The sequence below is a fragment of the Diadema setosum genome, chromosome 2 (genome assembly GCF_964275005.1).
Source record: "Diadema setosum chromosome 2, eeDiaSeto1, whole genome shotgun sequence".
Classification (NCBI taxonomy): Eukaryota; Metazoa; Echinodermata; class Echinoidea; order Diadematoida; family Diadematidae; genus Diadema; species Diadema setosum.
In genome coordinates, this window is record NC_092686.1 from 22,370,108 (window position 1) to 22,389,491 (window position 19,384).

Genomic DNA, 19,384 nt, shown 5'->3' on the forward strand with positions numbered 1-19,384 from the left:
TTGAATTACTTTACTGAATTGTATGATCAAATACACCTGCAATTTCCGCTAAGATTTCCCCAAGTCACACACAGTCACAAGGCCATATGCCGGGACAGTGAGAGAATGAACACCTGGGGTCTGTTTCATGAAGTCATCACATAAAAATCTTTATATAAATCTAAGAATGGCCAAAGTCACTCACACTGTATGTAGCTATGAAAACAAGTAAAATCCATTTCATGAAGTCTCTCATAAGTGTGTCTTATGAGCCAACAGTCACTCATAGGGATTTCATGAAACAGACCCCTGGACCATGTCTCTGCCTGGGAGACAGTTTTCAGAATAACTTAAGTAAGGTTTCTTCAATGTTTGCATTTAGGTCATAGCACCAATATTCCCATGAATCATTAAAACACTGGGGAGAAATAAAATACTTATTAATCCTTCTCATTCAGAATTTTTCTGTCAGTAACACAGTTTTCCCCCATCCCCCCCCCCCCCAAAAAAAAAAGAAAAAAAGAAAGAAAAGAAAACAACAGTGCAGTGTGGTTTGACAAGGCAACATCATCTGATAAAGCATAGTCAAGTGTCTGTATGAACAAACAGCATTCCAGCACTAATCGTTTTTTACTGGTCAGTTAGGAATTGCAAGTGACTGCTCCTATTTTTGATTGATGAGAGAATTTTAAGAAACTGTTGGAAAATATGTCTGTTACTAGGAGAAGCTCGCAATTAGAATAAGCTGCTATAATTCCAATTACAATGTAAGCAGCAGCCTTGGAACAGTCATTCAGCTGTATTACGATTATTATTGCTGTAGTGTCCGAAATTAAGCAATCAAAAATAATTGCACAACCCTTTATGAAACACACCCCAAGTTCTTGAAAGCATACTACTTCAGAGTAGTGCAACCGCCATATCCTAACATGATGTACACTTGCTATCTCGGAAAAAAACCCCTACTGATTTTGTGCTACACCATGTGACTTGATCCTTACTTCTTTATTCCCATTACTTGGGATCCCAGGTCAGAGGGAGAAAATGAGAAGGCAATGGATGGGGTTAACGCTTTGTTGGAAACAAAAGCTCAAACACATGGCCATGCAGCAAATACACTGCTCTCTTCATAGGAGTGAAGGTTGTACCATGCATTTAGTTCTAAAACATCCAACCACACTTTAACCTTTATTGCCCACTACGAGGTGACTGTTGAGCTTTCATTCTTTCTTTCTTTCTTTTTTGTCCTCATTGTAAGGCAATATGACTGTGCTATAATTGGAACTGGCTCCCACATACATTAATTTCTTTTCAGATTTGTCTTGAAACATTTGTGCAGGTGATAAAGGGATATGACACAAGGCATCTCATGATAAATCAATGCCAGCAATGAAAAAATAAAATAAATTTCTCTTTATAGACAAAGATGGATGCCAACATCCTCAAGAGCACAGCACTTAAATGTTTGAATACAACATGTGACCAAAATAATGGCAACAATGCAAGCCGTTCTTAAGAACCCGAAACTGCAAGGACTAGCTGGACAATCATGTTGACCCTTATCATCTCCTCTGCAAATAGAACTTTTGTTGTACACCTGCATGCACACTTGAATGGTGAAAAAATAGCTAACAGAAAATGACAGAATACAGGATTACTCATTGCCAGTGAAAGCCATTGCATAATCACAAAGTAAAACACAAAACTCCTGGAATCACACTTTGTCATCATCATGATGGCTTCTCTAACAATCTCACATTTACCTTGCAAGTCCACTTTGGAAATGAGCTCATGAAATGGAAGAAAGGTCTCTTGAGTATAGCCTAACCCTCTCGAGTTTGTCCCCTTGGTGTGTGTGGATGGATGAGTTAAGTGTGTGGCCAATCAACTCTCTGTGGACTCACTCACTGCATCCTGGGCGGGAGGCTGCTGCTGCTGCTGCTGCTGATCCCCTGCCTGTTCTCCGCCCTGGTCTTCCCCTGAGGGTTGACCGGCGCTTTCATCACCGGTAGAGTCAGACGATGAGGGGTCTGCCATGCTGCCTGGTGCCTTGTCCGCCGGGGTCCCGGCAGACGGCTCCCCCGGAGTGGAGACTGCGGCATCAGCTGACGACTCCACAGCATCTTCATCACTGGGTGGACGAGACGAACTATCATCCCCTTGAATTTGGTCATCCGTTTCCTGTGCTCCATCCTTTGACACTGCTGGATATTTCACAAGACCAAAGACACAGCGGTTGAATGATGATATTCCTCTCATATAGTTTCACACATTGCTACATCATCATTGGTGTCCTCTTTGTTATTTCTAATCACTGCTGACAATGTTTATCAAAAGTGCACTTATGAATGCATTCTTATGCCTATCACACACTTGACAAGGAAATGGGTGGATGATGTGGAAAAGATAAAATCTGAAAAGGAAAGCAACACTACAGTTGTCCTGCTATAAAACTTGTAGCCACAATATAAATTTGCAACGTTACCATGGGTAAGTACATACACAGCATCTCTCTGCATGAAAGATAGCAGCATTAAAACCAGAGTCAATCAAAAAAATGACAGAAATAAATCTGACAGGTATCATTTCTCTGAAGATAGTGTTATTCCATAGTTTGAACACTGACTAGAACTAAATATGCAGAAAATTGTGAATTTGCAATGGGGATGGGAGCACAAATGGTTACAGAAGAGTTACAACTTCTTGACTCAACTGTAAATGGAAACTCACCCTAGAACCTACCTTCATAATACCCTAATTGCCAGTAAAGATTTTTGTTTCACATAGAATGGCATGCCATATGCTTTCCTTCCAACAAGAAATTCTTAAGTGGAAGAAATCTTGAACTCCACCCAGATTCCTCACAGCAAACTTATGAACTGTTGTTACACCTCAACTACTGGTGGATGAGTAGCCAACAGATATAATAATACCTTCCGATGATCCCGACGGACTTTCTTCCGCGACTCCAGTCTGCATACTTTTGGCATCGTTGCTGGAGTCTGCTGGACCAGGGGCATCTCCAGCAGTGTTGACGTCGCCAGCTTCCTGCGAGCGCTGGATCTCCGTCTCCGCCTGAGAGGCCTCCCGTTGAGATGGCTCACCCTCGGACGGCTCTCCCTGGGACAGCTCTCCCTGCGTTGTTGGCTCATCCTGGCTTGGCTTGTCTGTCGTAACCCCTTCAGCCTGCTCCCGGGCCGGACTCCTCTCCTCCTCCTCTGCCTGCTCCTCACTGGGCGCTGCCTCTGAGTTGGCTGACAGCTCCTCCCCATGCTGCTGGGGGGCATTGGATTTGCTTCCTGCAGGAGTAGGAACATGAAATTCATTAGAAGGTTTGGTGCTGTGATAAATAAAACAGACAGTTTAGCTTCTCTATACCTCACAACAATCATGCATTTATTTCATTCAACAATCATGAAAAGTGGGTTTTTACACTCTCATCCTAGATATACAAAGTCTCTATAAACTGTGCCAATATGTTGACTGTATGATGACTTCATTAAATCCACTAAAATTACACTTGATATATAACTCTTTGTAACTGGTAATGATAGAGAAAAAAACCAACAAAAATTAAGTCCAAAATCATTCCACTGTTATTTGATATAAACTGAAGTCTTTACAATCTGGTATTGAAAAAGAAGGATATCCATTTTTTGAAGATTTGCAAGGATGATTGTGACAATGTCTTCTTTCTCTTCTTGTTCTTTTGAGAGTGCAAACAAAAAGATGGAATTGTGAATTTATAAATTTACATTTGCAGGATCACTATCAGCAAAGTCTTTTTCAATACACAAGTGTGTCTGCACATTTTGGCATGACAAAAGCCTCAAATGGACATAAAGCAAGGAGTTAGGAATACAGAATTGCTTTAAAAAAAGTTGGCTGCACTATAGAGATTGCTGTATTGTGAGGTTCATCCAAGGAGTCATGCATATACCTTTGAAGTTGTTCATACTTCCAACACAAATTAGAGCTTCCCGGAAGCGGGACTTTTGCAGTATCCACAACATTACTTGTATCTTCAAATATCACTACAGTGAAACCCCGTTATAACGAGGTCCGTGGGACCGGCGATATTACCTCATTATAACCGTACGCATTAAAAACAAGGAAAAACATAAGCACGAAATCATTATACCCATCAATCAAACTTAAGAACAGTCTTTGCGTTGTTATTACACAAGTATGAATTATTATCATAGGGAGAATAAAAGGGAATTATTTGTGAACTGATACAAACTAAAAGATAAAAAAGTAGGGGTTGAATTGCATTCTTCATTTTTCTTCCGAAAATCTCTTCACATATTAGTTGCACAAACGTTCGTGAGAAGTAGGCCTACTCTGCAGAGTCATATTCGTGAGTCTGTCTATACCTATCTCTTCCTCTTGTATTGAACCATTCTGAAAGAATAACATTTTTTTTTCGTTGGTGGAAATACAGTTTAGGGGCTAAAATGACAATGAACAAAATCAGATTGTAAAATGCGTTTGTTGAGTTTTTAGAGTAACATACATTTGTTGCTTACCGCAACTTACGAGGTATTTTATGCTGTTGGTGCCGAGCGGGAATGCAATGATTTCATGAATCATTTCGGATGTAATATCTTATACATGTATGACGATTGCGCCCGAAGAAATTAAAAATGTGTTATTTTCTTCCGAAAATCTCTTTGTGTTTTGTACAAATCGTAATCTTGGTGTTGTTTATGATGCAAATCTGACATTCAAAGACCACATTTCATATGTATCCCAATCTGTAAGATTTCATTTGCGTAACCTGCGCTCAATTTGGAGATATTTAACTAGATCAGCAGCAGAAAAACTGATGCATACTCTTATTTTGTCTCATCTAGATTCCTGCAATTCTCTGTTTTGCAGCCTTCCACAAAAAGAACTCAGTAAACTGCAACGTCTTCAGAATTGTGCCGCTAGATTACTTACTTTCAAGAAGAAAACTGTGCATACTACCCCAATACTTCGGTCCCTACACTGGCTTCCTGTAGAAAAATGTATTAACTTCAAGATTCTTCTTCTTGTTTACCGTACATTGCATAAATTTGCCCCTGTCTACTTTCAAAATACTCTTCATCTTCACCAACCACCACGTAATCTCCGTTCATCAAACTCGCTAAAATTACAGGTACCTCGAATCAAGCATAATTGGGGGGATCGGGCTTTTTCATATATGGGCCCAAAACTATGGAATGGCCTACCAAAATCTCTTAGAGAAGCATCTTCCATTGATGGTTTCAAAAAGAATCTCAAGACATATATTTTCAATTTAAATTAACAATATTGTATACCTGTATGTATAGTATGTGTACGTATATAGGCCTATCGTTTGTTGGTTTATTGTCTTAGTTTCTGTGATACTGTTGTAACGTGACACAATATGTACTCTGTTCTATAGCGCCTTAGGTATCTTTTAGGTAGAAATGTGCGCTTTATAAGAGTCTCACTATTATTATTATTACATCCGTTCTTGGAAAAATATGTGACAGGGTTGAATTTAAAAGATTGCCATCCTTTTTACACAATTCTCTATACTGGATACCACATAGTCCATTCTGAAAGCAAGAAAATCTTCATTTTGAAATGCAGTGTTAAATGTTAATGAACAAACCCAGATCTGTTGTCTGTTAAACATTTTTTAAATGCGTGTGATTCTTTACCTGAACACCAACTCAAGGATATTAACACGCGTTATTCAAATATTTCTACGCTTCTGTCACTAGGCAGGATCACGATGATTTCATTATTTATCTCGGCAAATCATTTATGTATAACTATACACACTAATATTTGCTAACCAGCAACACAACTGGAAGTCGCAACTAAAAATGGAAAGGATATAATAATGAGTTATACATGCATTCCAAAAATATATTTGTCTATTTTTGGCTGCGAGTGTCGCTACATGGAAAATTTTTGAACACGTTATTTTTTTTTTTCTCGTTGCGGTGTGGTCTGACCTAATATCACGCACATGTATCTCGCAAAAAAAAAAAATAAAAAAAAATTGAAAGATTATGTTCAATAACTTAGTAGGAACATCGGAAGGTATCCCTATCGGTTATTTGTCAATTTAATAATGGGCTAACGGCGGGACTGAAACATGTTTGTTTCCGAGTCTTCCCGCTTCACATGTAGAGAGACGGCACTGGGACCGTTATACATCCACAGTGCACATGTGCATATGCAAATTTACTGCGTTCAGCACAGACTCTGCAGAACAGGGATAGCGTGAATTCGGTTTTCAATGTTTTGTTTGTCGCGTGTTTGAAAGCAGTAGGTACAAAAATGGAACCTCGTTGTATCCGATCAAATTGCTTAAAAATGTTTTTCTTTATCATGATGAACCCACGAAAATGTCCTCGTTATAACCAAACTCGTTATAACCGGTTCATTCTGCCATAAGTTTACACGCAAAGGAAAACGGGACCGACGCGATCACATTGTTATAAGCGGTACCTCGTTATAACCGAACTCGTTATGATGGGGTTTCACTGTACTTTGTAATCAAAGAGTTACATGTAAATGGCATTGTGCAATGATTTACTGAGAGTGCTGTAATGCCAAATTAAAATCCTCAATTCAACCAGCATCTTCAAAGAGCTTGCAGCTGGAGATACACAATTCAACTTTCCTAAAGGTTAGCTTTGATGGCACCTATGTACATGTAAGTACACAATGTACCTGTCATCCAGATTCACAGACAATACAGAATGCTTGAAATGTCTATATTCCATTATCATACTTGATGTATATGGACACTGTTAGAAATTTAGTTGACACACCGTTAAAATGACCTTGATTTTACGAGTATTTTAGACAAAACTGACAACTGGTTTATGCATATTTTTTCTTTTTTCTTGCTTCATAAAGCCGCTCTTCAACTAAGTTGTACCACAAAAATGTACTACTGAAGGGAGTTCACGAGGAAACTCCAATGTGATAACTTGGACAGAATTGGCCAGAGATACTTCTGTCACTTTTTTTTTTTACTTAAGCTTTTCCATCTTATGTCATCAAGCTGTAAAGCTCTGAGTTCTGGACTTATTTGACCCTATTGTAAATATCCATTCATCCCTTTTACATCTTAATTGCATACTGAACTGAATGATAAAAAAAGAACAGCAATGATAAGTGACAGCTAAGTTTAATTCAATCGCTAAAAGTAAATTTGGTTACAAGTTGTATGATTTATTCTATCTTCTTTATTTTGCTTTTCAAGAGTAGCACTTTCCTCATGCTGCCATGTGTTGGCTCTCGATAGAAGCATGTCCTGGGTACTATGCTCTCATAGACTGGTTTACTTAATAATAGATTCGATTTACGCATGCCTTTTGGACACTTCTTCTTGACAGCCTGAAAGCTTGCCCGAGATTTGCCTGACATACAGTCAGTGTATTACTGTAAGTTACATTCATTCACAGTGTTCCCAAATTGACCCCCCCCCCCCGACATTTGGCACCATGATTCCGCAATGCACAAATATTTTGCCACGCCATTTCATGACTTTTTCATTGAAGTCCCCCGCATATTTTGAGACCAAATTTGTGACGTCCAGGTAGACTGATTTGAAGTTACATGTTTTGCATATGCACGTCAACCCGATAACAGCTCAAATTCGTGATTCGTGATGTGCAAATCCAATGCAAATTGTGTTTTTTTTGTCACGCTTACTTTTGAGTTCGTTGATTATCGTGTCCACATGATGCTCAACTACAAACGGGGACCAAATTCTGTGCATGCTTTGTTCAACAAAGATTGCCTTAACAACCCCAAAGCCTGTTGGAGACATGTCCTACCTAGCACAGCTGTGCTATGTGAATTCCTGGGAAGGAGCAGGTGAATAAAATGGTTGTTGACAATTACGCAAACAGTCGACTGACTGTCTATCAATTGCCAACAGATGACCTCTGTGACAGTTGAGGACCTGAAATTCCTTTACATTTATTGCTGACAAATATTAGTTATGTTCAGATGGTGATTCTTAACCTTGAGGAAGAGCTAATCTGAGGATAAGCTCTTTGGGGTGCCGAGTGTGGCATGGGCGATTTCGTTGATGAAATGGCCATTTCATCGCGATGAAATAACTAATTTTGTAATGAAATCGACCGTGCGACACTTGGTGCCCCATAGAGCTTATCCTCAAGGGTGAGGATCACCGTCTGACTGTAACTTTTGTGATTGATGTAAATTTCACAAACTCTACCTTCACTACTATCTGCTTTTCCTGCATCATCCGCACTGTCTTCTCTATCCATGGGTGTGTCTACGGACGCCCCAGATGATTCACTCGTTGAAACACCCTCGCCTTCATCTTTCTCTCCTCCTTCCTTTGCAGCATCTCCTCCTCCTCCTCCTGAATCTCCAGCTCTCCCTACATCTCCGTCTCCTGATGATGCAACATCCACCTCCATTTCCTCTCCTTCCTCTTTCTTCCTCGGCTCTCCTGAGAAGCTTTCAGTATCGCTCGAGGACACTTCGCTTGTCACGTCAACTTCCATATTTTCATCCGCTAACAACATCCTTTCTTCACTAGTCCTCTTTTCAGCCTCCTCCAGTTGAGGATTAGGCTCGGCCACCGCTTCGGAGGTCTCCTTGGCATCTGCCTCTTGGAGTTCTAAGTGTGTGCCATTGACCTTGCTGGGGTCAGTCCTGAGGCTGGAGTCTGTGCTTGGCATAGATGTGACAGGGGAGGTCAGATTCTGGGAGAGGGGGTATGCAAACTGGAGTGGCGCGTCCATTGGGTCGCTGTTGTAGAAGGGGCGACTGAGGCCGTTCAAGGAGTCCGCTCTGCCGCTATTGCTACTTGTGCTCCCACTGGTACTACTACTGGTGCTGGTGCTGGTGCTGGTGTTGAACGCCTCATCAGGCCTCACAAAGCCATTGTTGTCACTTGATGGGGAGGCATCTGACTCGGGTACGATACCATTAACCATTGGTGGACTCTTCTCAAGGTCAAAGAGAGAAGTAATCCTCTTCCCTGAAGGTGTGACTGTGCTGACTACTTGAATGTTCTACAATCAGATTGAAAAAGCAACAATACAGGAGAATTTACATACAGGGCAAAGTAATATGGGGCAAATTAATATGGGGAACACATGTTTTGTAAGGCTTACAAGACAGACAATTTCCTCTCTTAATATGGGGTATAAATAAATGAAAAATATAGCAATTGTTTCAATTTCGTGTAGAGTATGCATATATCTATTGACTATAGGGCAAGCATGTAACATACAAATTATCCCAGTAAAATGATCAGAGAGTTGTAGCAAACTTGTCAAAGCTATAAGGCATACATGTATGTGATTCTTCTGATGTGTCAGATGGGTTTCCAATGTAAACTCAATGACCCAAATTCACAAAGGTGGTTTAAACCTGGTTCAAACCTACACTGTACACCATGGTACAAATTTAGACCATGATCCAAAAAAAGTGTGAAATAGGTGTACCTTTGACATGCATGTATCAATGTGCATTTGCTACTGGACGTCTGCTGGCATACGCGATCTGTCAATCGTATTTACGCGAAGAAATTTGCATAAACCATGGTTTAACTTTGTACCATCTTCGTGAATTTGGGCCAATGAGGGACTTCAGAGTTTCAACAACTCTGTCCAAAATTACGTTTTGATATGAAATAGTTTCATGTCAATCAAGTTGTTTCTGAAAGCCTGTGAAAGCAAAACACATATTTCTCCCATAACTATTTCTGAAATAACGTTCAGGGAAAAAATAACTGAGAAATGTTTTCCAGTGGAGTTTTGCAGGGTTTTGGGTAAGCATCGACTGTCCAGTGAATTTGGTCTCTGAAACAGGGTTGAAGAAGACAGGCCTAACTTGACCTTGCATTCACTTCTGTCATGGTGCATGCATACACACTCATGAATTTGCACATATTTAGCACTGCATTTTTGATTGACAGGCCACATGTGTCACAGCTGTCATATCAGACACTGTTTGCTTTTGCAGTTAGTAAGGAGACTTATTTCACAGTCCGAATGGCTCTTCACTAAACATTAGAAATGTGTATCTGAAACTTGACTAAATGTCAGAAACAGTCTAAAACTCCTCCATATCAACCAGAAATTCCATGTTAAAAGTCCTAAAGATTATCCCAAAGCTCACGTATGCCAGTGGGGGGAATATCTAATACAACTTACCTTTTCAATGCCCCTCATGAATTTATCACTGCGTCTGTAGTACCGCTTCGGCTCTGTCAACAGTTCACACAGCCTCTGGATTGTAAATGGTGCACTATGAAGGAAAAACATTGAGATACTTTGTGAGTAGAGGCATAGTAGAAGTTCTGATCATCATCATATTCAATCACATCATTAATTACATACCCCTGAACATTGATACTGCCCCCCCCCAAAAAAAAAAGTAATTGGAAACCAATATTTTTCTTGATATGTATCTGTTTCTATGGATGAGGACAAGATCCTCTGATGGGCCAGCAAAGTGTCATGGGCTGTAAGAGAAGTACAAGCATTGTAAAAGCAGATATTCTCACGCAGCCAAAAACTAGCGTGAAAATGAAAGCATGTGAATATTTTCGCTTGATACATGTACCACTATGAAATGTCTCGATTCCGCGGAATTAAAACTCATCTTACTCAGCCATGCGCAAAAAAAAATTACTCGTGCGAAAATGTCCACTTTTACAGTAGTAGGATATGACATGAGGAATAATGGCAGTGATCAGAGATAAGGTACTGTGTATAAGAGCAAGCAGTCTTAATGTGGTAAGGATAATCGATGTGATGACAGTGAAATCAAAAGGTTTGAGAGGACAAGAGAAGAGAGGTTCCACAAATGAAAGTGAAACAAGCTAGAATGGGCAGTTTTATTGTCAGATGGAGGTCAAAGTATTGCAGAAAGGGAAATTTATCACTGAAATCAACACACGCTCTTTCTTCTGTGTTCACACCATTTCATTTATCTCCGCTACCTTGTTACACTAAAAAACGGATATCTCAAACAGACAGAATATACAGCACTGGCAATCTTCCTCTCAATTCTGATATCTTGAATTTAACCAGGACTACAGTGTAAGTTTGAGACACTGGGGTTTTCATGTCCTACTAATAACTCGTGTCAATCTGTCTCCCTACTGTTGCTAAATGAAGACTGGAAACTTGCATCTACGGGAGGAATGGAACAACGGCAGCCAGTGGTAGGAAAGTGGGTGAAGAGGACCGGTCAATTAACTTCCAGAAATTCTGACAAACCTGTTGAAAGAGTCCAGCGCTTTGAGCAGTCGCTCCCGCATGTCGTCAAAACGAACATTCTCCACGTTTGGCAAAATTGGCACCTCTTCATGTGGGTTGTACTCGATGTATTCTTCAATCACATTCTCCAGCTTCATGACAATCAGTGGCTTCAATTTAAACCACGGAAACCTACAAATTAAGAGGGCAAAATACATATCACAAATTATCAAAAAGAGCACAAAAATCTAGTTTTGACACACTATGCACAATATTGATGGGTAATGCAATGGACACTAGAAAAGAAATACCAGTAAACATTATTGAATAATATTGCTTTGTTCAAAATTGAGTGAATTTTATTGTTGTTTTTGATATCAACAAGGGCACTGATAATGGATACCCTCTGTTTAAGAATAGTTCATAATGTCCACCTTGAGAACAGCGACATAAAAAATGTTTCTTTTATAAAATGGTAGAATCAACATCATGTTGGGTACAAATAAATTGCTAATTGTGCAAATCAAGCTCTATCGAAATAATATGAAACTACAATGTAGCTGGTTAGACAGAACTCCTTGTAACAGTTTGTACACTGTAAAATGAAATCTAATACATGACTCCATTTTGTGCTCATCCTTTGCACTTTTAGATTCACAATAGAAAAACTACTTTGCAGTTAATGGCATACATGTACTGCCAGCAGCAGAAAATCATGTTGACACTTTCTCCTCTGCATGCATACAGTATAATAATACTCTAAGAACAGCATCTAAAGGCACCCTTTAAGACATTACTAAATCTCATCAAAAGTACCAAATTGCCGTTCTACCAGTATTGCTTTGTCAAGTACTGAATTTCCTAGATTGGTTTTTAAGACTACAATGTATGCCTGCACACACTATGCACACAAGAGACTTCTGTTGACGATGATCCACACACAAATATCAAGTGCATGGCATTGAATGTGGCTAGAAGCACAGAGCATGACTATGAAAGAGTGGATCAAGAAACGCATTAAAAATGCTGGGTGAAAAACAGCAATTTGTTCTTGGTGTAGTGGAGGGATTGACTTGTTGGTAGTCATCCACTCCAAAGTGCCTGTGACAAAAGAAAATTGCCCAATTGTAAGGTTACTTCATAATCAACAAGTTTGAAATGTCACACTTTAACAAAATATTTTCAAGTGTGTATCACAGTAATCCCAAATTTGTCACTACAAACAACTGATGAAATTTCTCCCAGATCGATTGAATATTGTTATCAACAACGAATTAATTTCAGGAAAGACTGAAAAAGATTTGACATCTAGAGCTAGACCTAAAGATCCAGATTAATACAGTAGATAGTAATCAGCATTCTATGTATACAGTCATCAGTTGTAAATCATGAAAGCCTATATGGCCGGAATTCATAAAGTCCAGGGTTGCATGGATTATGCAAATTTCAACTGCGTAAATGTACATGACATATCACATATGGCAACAGACATCCAACCACATAGCAATATGTACTGAACACACATTCACACGAGCATGTGCAAATTATGCTTATTTCAGGATTGCTATGGTCCATGGACTAGAGTAACCATGGATTGGATTTAAAGTACTTTGTTTTCCATTCCGTTCATTATGTGTGAATGACTGACTGATGGAACATACAGTAATTAACACAAGGCTGTGCTCAATGGTAGTTTGTTGAACAGTTCAGCTGCATGCTCCTGATACTAGACGACCGAATAACTCCAACATATACCATGATATTTCATTTCAGTCTCTTGAGCACGACACTACAGACTGAATACAAACATTGGATAGCAGTTAGGGCTCAATACTACCGGTATTTTTTTTTTCTCTAGTGGCCTGTTTGGGCCACTAAAATCGGAATTCAAAATCATGGTGGCCTGAAATAAGAGAATATACCGGTATATATATACATAACCTCATTTTGAGTCTTAGATGCCTGATTGAGCCACCAAAAGATAACTGTTTTTAAAAACTTTGGTGGTCCCAAATTAATTTTTACCCACCGCTAATTTGTCTAGCCCTGGCATCAATAATCCTACATTTGTTGTCTCTGTGAATAAACATAATAAGTCACATTTTGGATACAAAATCAATCCTCTTCACTCTAGTGATTGGATAAAAGAGCTTCATATGATTATATGTATTTTGAACTATCTTGGAATGTTGGCCTGTTTGACACTCCATGGTACAGTATTTGGAAAATGACATCACTTTTGATAACGACATTTTCCAAATACTTTTGTGAAATGACAACACAAAGCAACGATGACATCACATGCTGCTTCGTATTGTCACTTTGTGAAATGTGTCAAAAAGCAATTGTGACATCACACCCTGCATGGTGCGGTCACTGTGAGATCCCTCCACTGTGGCATGGCCTCCACATCATCGCATCCACAATACGACTTCTCATAATCCTGTGACTTTGATGCAATTTGGGTTTGCACAATATGCGATATCAACATGGATACGAGAGTACATTAGAGCCTTTTTCCTTTTTAAAAAAAAATCTTTTTTATCCACCACTGTACTAAATATCATAAGGGCTCTATTTTATACTTGTGAATTCAGCCCCACTGTATGTCATCCTAAATGGTCCACAGCATATGCACAGCAGCTAGCAGCAGGGCTTTCTTGCACAGTTAATACTTGTGAATGCGGCCCCTCCAAACTGTGTTTATGCGCAATTGATACAGATTAAATTATTATATTTCCACAGCATAGCATTTCCCATTCTTCCTTCTTTTACTTTTCTTTCCTTTGATCCTTCTTCTCTTTCTTCCTTTATCTTTTTTTTGTTGAAAGACTTCCTAAATGTCCCTCCACAAGCTGCTGATTTTTACCACAAAGTTTACAACTCTAAGTTCAGTTAAAGTTACACTACCCTAACCATATAAACCACTAACCTGCTCAGTGCTAAACCTTGCTTACTGGTAGTGGTACTTTACACACCATGATGGCATACATGTCAATGCACACGTCACGGATACATGCACTACCTGCCCCAGGCCCCCTGCCCTGCTGGGTCGCAGTAGCCGGCGCAGCTGCAGTGGGGCCTAGATGTTTCATGATTTCGCCCAGTTTTAACCACTCCTTGCCAGCCGGCTGACAGGAATGGCGTAACCTTGCATTCTTCACTTCAGTACAGGAGTATACACGCGACATCTCATTCCCTAATTTAGGAAAGCCTAGGGTTCTATCCACTTTTTTTTCTGTGATTATTTGATTTATAAATATTAATTATTAATAAAATAAAGGTTAGTTGTAAATAATAGGTGCTAATGTGGGTTTTGTAGTTATATTTAAGTATAAGTAGGATCTAGCTGTGTGTTAGCATGGTTAGTGTAGTTTATTAGCAAATGATTAGTAGATCTAACAAGTTAGGTCTAATGTTAACGTTAAACGTTAATTAATTAAATGACACTTGACATGTAAATTTAATTCATTTTTTCGGAGCAAATTGCATGCCAACCCAGCAGAGAGGCGAGAGCTCCATAATAAATTTAAAAGAACAGCAACAATAACAGTTTTTAGCCAGAAACTCTCAAGATCGATGAAGATAGATTATATTTGTATACCGTACTGCCATACTAACGGTTAGATCTAACGATTAGTAGTAAAGGTACAGAATAGCGGCTCTTTTGAAGGGCCGCAGCTGCAGCTCAACGTGTGCTCTATCAAATAACGTTACAGTTTATGAGTGGCAGTACAGTACTGTACTGACGTTATGTTACTCATGTCGTTGGTGTTGTCTACACTCATACAGCTGTACTTACAATGGCTCTCCAAGGCGCGCTATCCTTTGGAGCAACTGCTCCAGCACTGAAGGTATGCTTTTGGTCGGCTTTTTATGGAAATCTGTGAAGAAAGAAGAGAAGAGGGTTAAACGATAATATAAGCAGTACTATTCGACACACTTTAATTTCAATCTTGACACAATGTCTCACCGGTGAGTGCGTCCAAGTAGTTTTCAAGCTCAGCTTCTCTCGAAGTTTCATCCATTTTGCTTCACTGTGTGTGGTCAATAGCAACTTGATTGCGTGCGAGAAATGATCGTGTAATTCTTATGGCAAGCTGTCCCACCGCGGATTTTCGGCAATATGCTGAATCGCATGCTTTGCACCGAATAAAGTAAGGTGCAGCGAAATATCATTATCGTTCATTCATCGTGCGTCCTTAGATTGCCACAACCTCTTTGCACAGTGGTTGATAGTCTGTCATACTAAGCAGTCTGAAAATCTGTTTTGTTCCCGATCTTATCAAGGGGTTCAAAGAACACATGCTACGAAAGATAATGATATAGCTGTGTCAATATATATTTCTTGGGCACAATGCACAAATTAGCCTAATAAACGTTACTCAGTTATACATAAGTGGGGGCTACGACGAATTAATTGTACAAAATTTCACCACCCCAGCGAGATACCAAGGTCAAAGAGCATCAGAATCTCTAAACTCGTCCTTGCCTCCGAGTAGAAGGAGGAGGGGATGATGGGATATGTACCTCCTTAAATATACCATCATCTCCATCTGTAAGTAAGCACACATTTTGCAATCTGGTTCATACTTAACTATATATAATATCTTGGCTTATAATATTATTAAAAAGTTATAAAAATGTGACTTTTTTGTTGTAAATCCTTTTTTTTTTAAACCCTATAAAGCCCAAGGGGAGGGGGGGGGGGGCACATTGTGCCCCCCTACCAGATTTTCGTTTGCCACTCCTTCGCCCTTAATCCGATTTCAACCAAATTTGGTGACTTTTCCTAAAATCTTATTGCGAACATTTTGATATATAATTTAGCTATATTTGATGTTGCTGGTTGCCATGGCAACCATAAACTCACCGATGTGTTGGCTTAGTGAGTAGAGCGGCTGCCCTCACAATCGGGAGGTCGTGGGTTCAAACCCCGGCCGCGTCATACCAAAAGACATTAAAAGATTGGAGTTGCTGCTACCTTGTTTGCCGTTCAACAGTTGAAAAGGTTAGAGCAACGTCGATCTGGTGCTGCTCAGTGGCTGCCGGGCCCACGATCAACTGGGCAAAATGAATTTCCATTCTTGGACAATAAAATTTGGAGTTTATATCCAAAACAATTATTAAAAAAAGTTTATATCCATGTCAGTCAGATTTTGCATCTTTTTTCTGTTCCCCATTTCATTTAACAGCATTACAGTGTATGGAATGGGTGTTTCTTGGCTGAAAATTGTTGAAGGAGCAAAATTCGAAGTAATTATGGTCCTGGAAAGTTTTTCTTATTATTTCCTTTGTTTTTATGTGACAAAGGCATAAAACAATATATATAATAGAGATAATAGAAAACAATAATATTTTCTCAAGATTGCCCTTATATTTTGAGATATTTTGATTCCGGTTCACCCAAGTTATGCCTCTAATATCATTAGTTTATCATATTATCAATTTGAAATCTCAAAATTCCAGTATTATGCAAATATGAAATGTCATAACTATACATGTACCCATCCCAAACATTTCATCTCAGGTCTCACAATGTATCACTTTGTTGATAATATGAATAGCGCCCCCATGTGGTGACCATGAGAAATTTCAACCATAACAAAAAATAAAATTCCACTTGCTTATCATTTGTGGCAAATATGAAAATGATTGGTCTATAATAAGACATATATAATGGGGATAAAGGAATTATACAGAAAAATCATGTTTTTAGCATATTTCCCATGTATTTCTTTATATTTTGGTGAATAGCGCCCTCCATGAGTGACCTTGTGAAAATTCAAATGTACGGTCATGTAGAGTATGAGTTACTCTACCCACGTGCCAAATATGACGATGATACATTGAATAATAAAAAAGTTATAGGGGAAGCACAATGTGCCCCCCCCCCCCCTTTGGGCCTGCATGTGTGCGAGGGGTCAAAATAGCTTGGGCTTTACTAATATAGGGTTAAGGGGGAGGGGTGTTTGGGGGTCTCTTTGTACCTCTTGAGTAAAAGCTTGTGTGAGTGTGAACTTGGCAGGTCTACTCTAGTAGATTACAGCAAAAGAAACAAAACAGAATTACATTTGTCATTCAGTTTTCTCACCTGTCCTCACTGTCACCCGGTCTCCCCATCTCCATCTCATGGATGATTGTGTTTGCATTAATCTTGATAATCATTGGGACTCGCGCCAGTTTCGGATAATTTGCACCATTTTCGATATAAAACATACACAGAGCTGATGGATATTTGATGCATCATCAATTAGTATCAGACTTAAAGAAGAAATCCACTCCAAAATTTTATCAATTTTATAAGGGAGAAAAGAATTCCCTGCAGAACAGTGCAAAATGATCAAATCGGATAAGAAATAAGGAAGTTCATTTTCTTTTTAATAGAAAACACTTATTGACCAATTGTTATGAATATTCAAATCAGAATGTTGATTATGTCATACTCTCTCAATTTCTTATTTATTTCAAAGTGGCAGATCCAGGGGGCATACTGGGTGTGCGCCCCCTCTTTATTTTTTTTTTTGTTAAAACAAAAGAAATAAAAAGAAAAAATGGGGGTGGGTACATGCACCCCCTTTGATATTGTAAAGGCACCTCCCCTTTAAGAAATTCCTGGATACGCCCCTGTTTCATATATAGAAATGACAAAAATCTCATATTTCAGCTGGGTAGATATAAAATTTGCCTTAAAACCACCCAATATAAAAATAACAAATCTTACCTCTGATATATCTTGGGGTATATGGGAACGGTTACAGCTCGTTTTTCCAAAGGTTCGTTATTCCGAAGGCTCTTTATTCCTAAGATTCGTTATTCCGAAGGTTCATTGTTCCGAATTTCATTTTCGGATTAACCAATCTTCGGAGTAACGAACCTTCGGAATAACGCCACAAATTTCGGATTAACGAACCCTTTTTCATTTTCGGATTAACGAACCTCTAGGTATAGGGAATTTGCGTGTTTCGAATTAACGACCCTTCGGAATAACGAACAGCACCCATGGGAACATGCTTTTACCGGCTGTATTAGCTATAGAAATAAAAAATATTCCAAATTTCATATATAATAAAGGTCCTACATGAAAAATTGTGAGGGCATGACGTCAACTTACTCATTTGAATATTTAAAAAGAACTGGTCAAGAAATGTTTTTAAAAAATGTAAAATTTTTCCTTATTTCTTATCCCTTTTTTTGCCATTTTTGGAATGTTCCAATCTGTAGAATTTTTTTCTCTTCCTTTTGGAGTTTTATTCATTTTGGGATGGATTTCCTCTTTAAAGGCCGTGATACCCATGCAGGGGGAAGTTTGATTTGTTTTGATTTGATTTGATTCAAATCACCAATTCACAAATTCACAAAATGCATCACGGTAGGCCTACATACATCATACACAGACATGCACATAGTATAGTTTGTACATTGCGTATGTCATTACATTTTGTGTGGATCGTCATATAAGCTATGAAAAGCTTCGGACTGGGATGACCAGTATCATTTCCAACTGGTAGAAGGAGTTTTTATATTATTATTATTATTATGTATATCAATGAAATGATTGTTAACTTAGATACAGATTTCACTCAAGGGAAATATTGTATGTTGTACGCTCTACATGTAGGCCCTACGTACCCATGTGGCAAGGAGGGGGGGGGGTCGCTCTCAGACACATCCTGGAAATTGACCCTACAAAGTATTTTGATACAGCATACCTGTACTAACAAATTTGCACTCCACATGGCAGGCCCACACTCGGGGCTCGAGTCATACGGAGCGTGACCAGCCCCCCCCCCCCCCCCCCCCCTTGCATGTGGAACCTATAACGAGTGTATTCAGAACATCAACAGTTCACAACAACGGGCTCGAATTCAGACTAATCAACAGTCGCTCTTCGAATCATGATTGGTTGACGTGCGCGTTCGTTCGTGTCGGTTGTTCAGCACGTATGTGATAGTGCAGTGGCACTGTACAAATGTGTACTGAGCTTGGGCTAGGCTGTCAGTCAAAATCACCCGCGAGATATGAATCGAATTATTACTAGTAGATTCTGCTACAGTTTCGTTTCAGAATCATCCGTTGGCAAATATTCAACCTGTTCACACACAAGTACTGGCATTTGTCAGAATCGGAGGTCGTCTATTAGCGGTTAGCGACACGTCTGACTATCAAGAATCTAGTTG

At 39.2% G+C, this 19,384-nt stretch overlaps 1 protein-coding gene across 1 annotated transcript; it reads right to left on the minus strand.

Moving 5' to 3' along the window:
• Positions 1-520: 520 nt before the first annotated feature.
• Positions 521-15,257, minus strand: LOC140246232 (uncharacterized). The gene is made up of 7 exons (XM_072325688.1): positions 15,178-15,257; positions 15,007-15,088; positions 11,226-11,396; positions 10,155-10,248; positions 8,201-9,008; positions 2,913-3,278; positions 521-2,183 (listed from the first exon to the last, which is right to left on the minus strand). Exons 1-7 carry the CDS (start codon positions 15,230-15,232, stop codon positions 1,864-1,866), a joined length of 1,896 nt encoding a protein of 631 aa, XP_072181789.1. The 5' UTR covers positions 15,233-15,257; the 3' UTR covers positions 521-1,863.
• Positions 15,258-19,384: the final 4,127 nt, after the last annotated feature.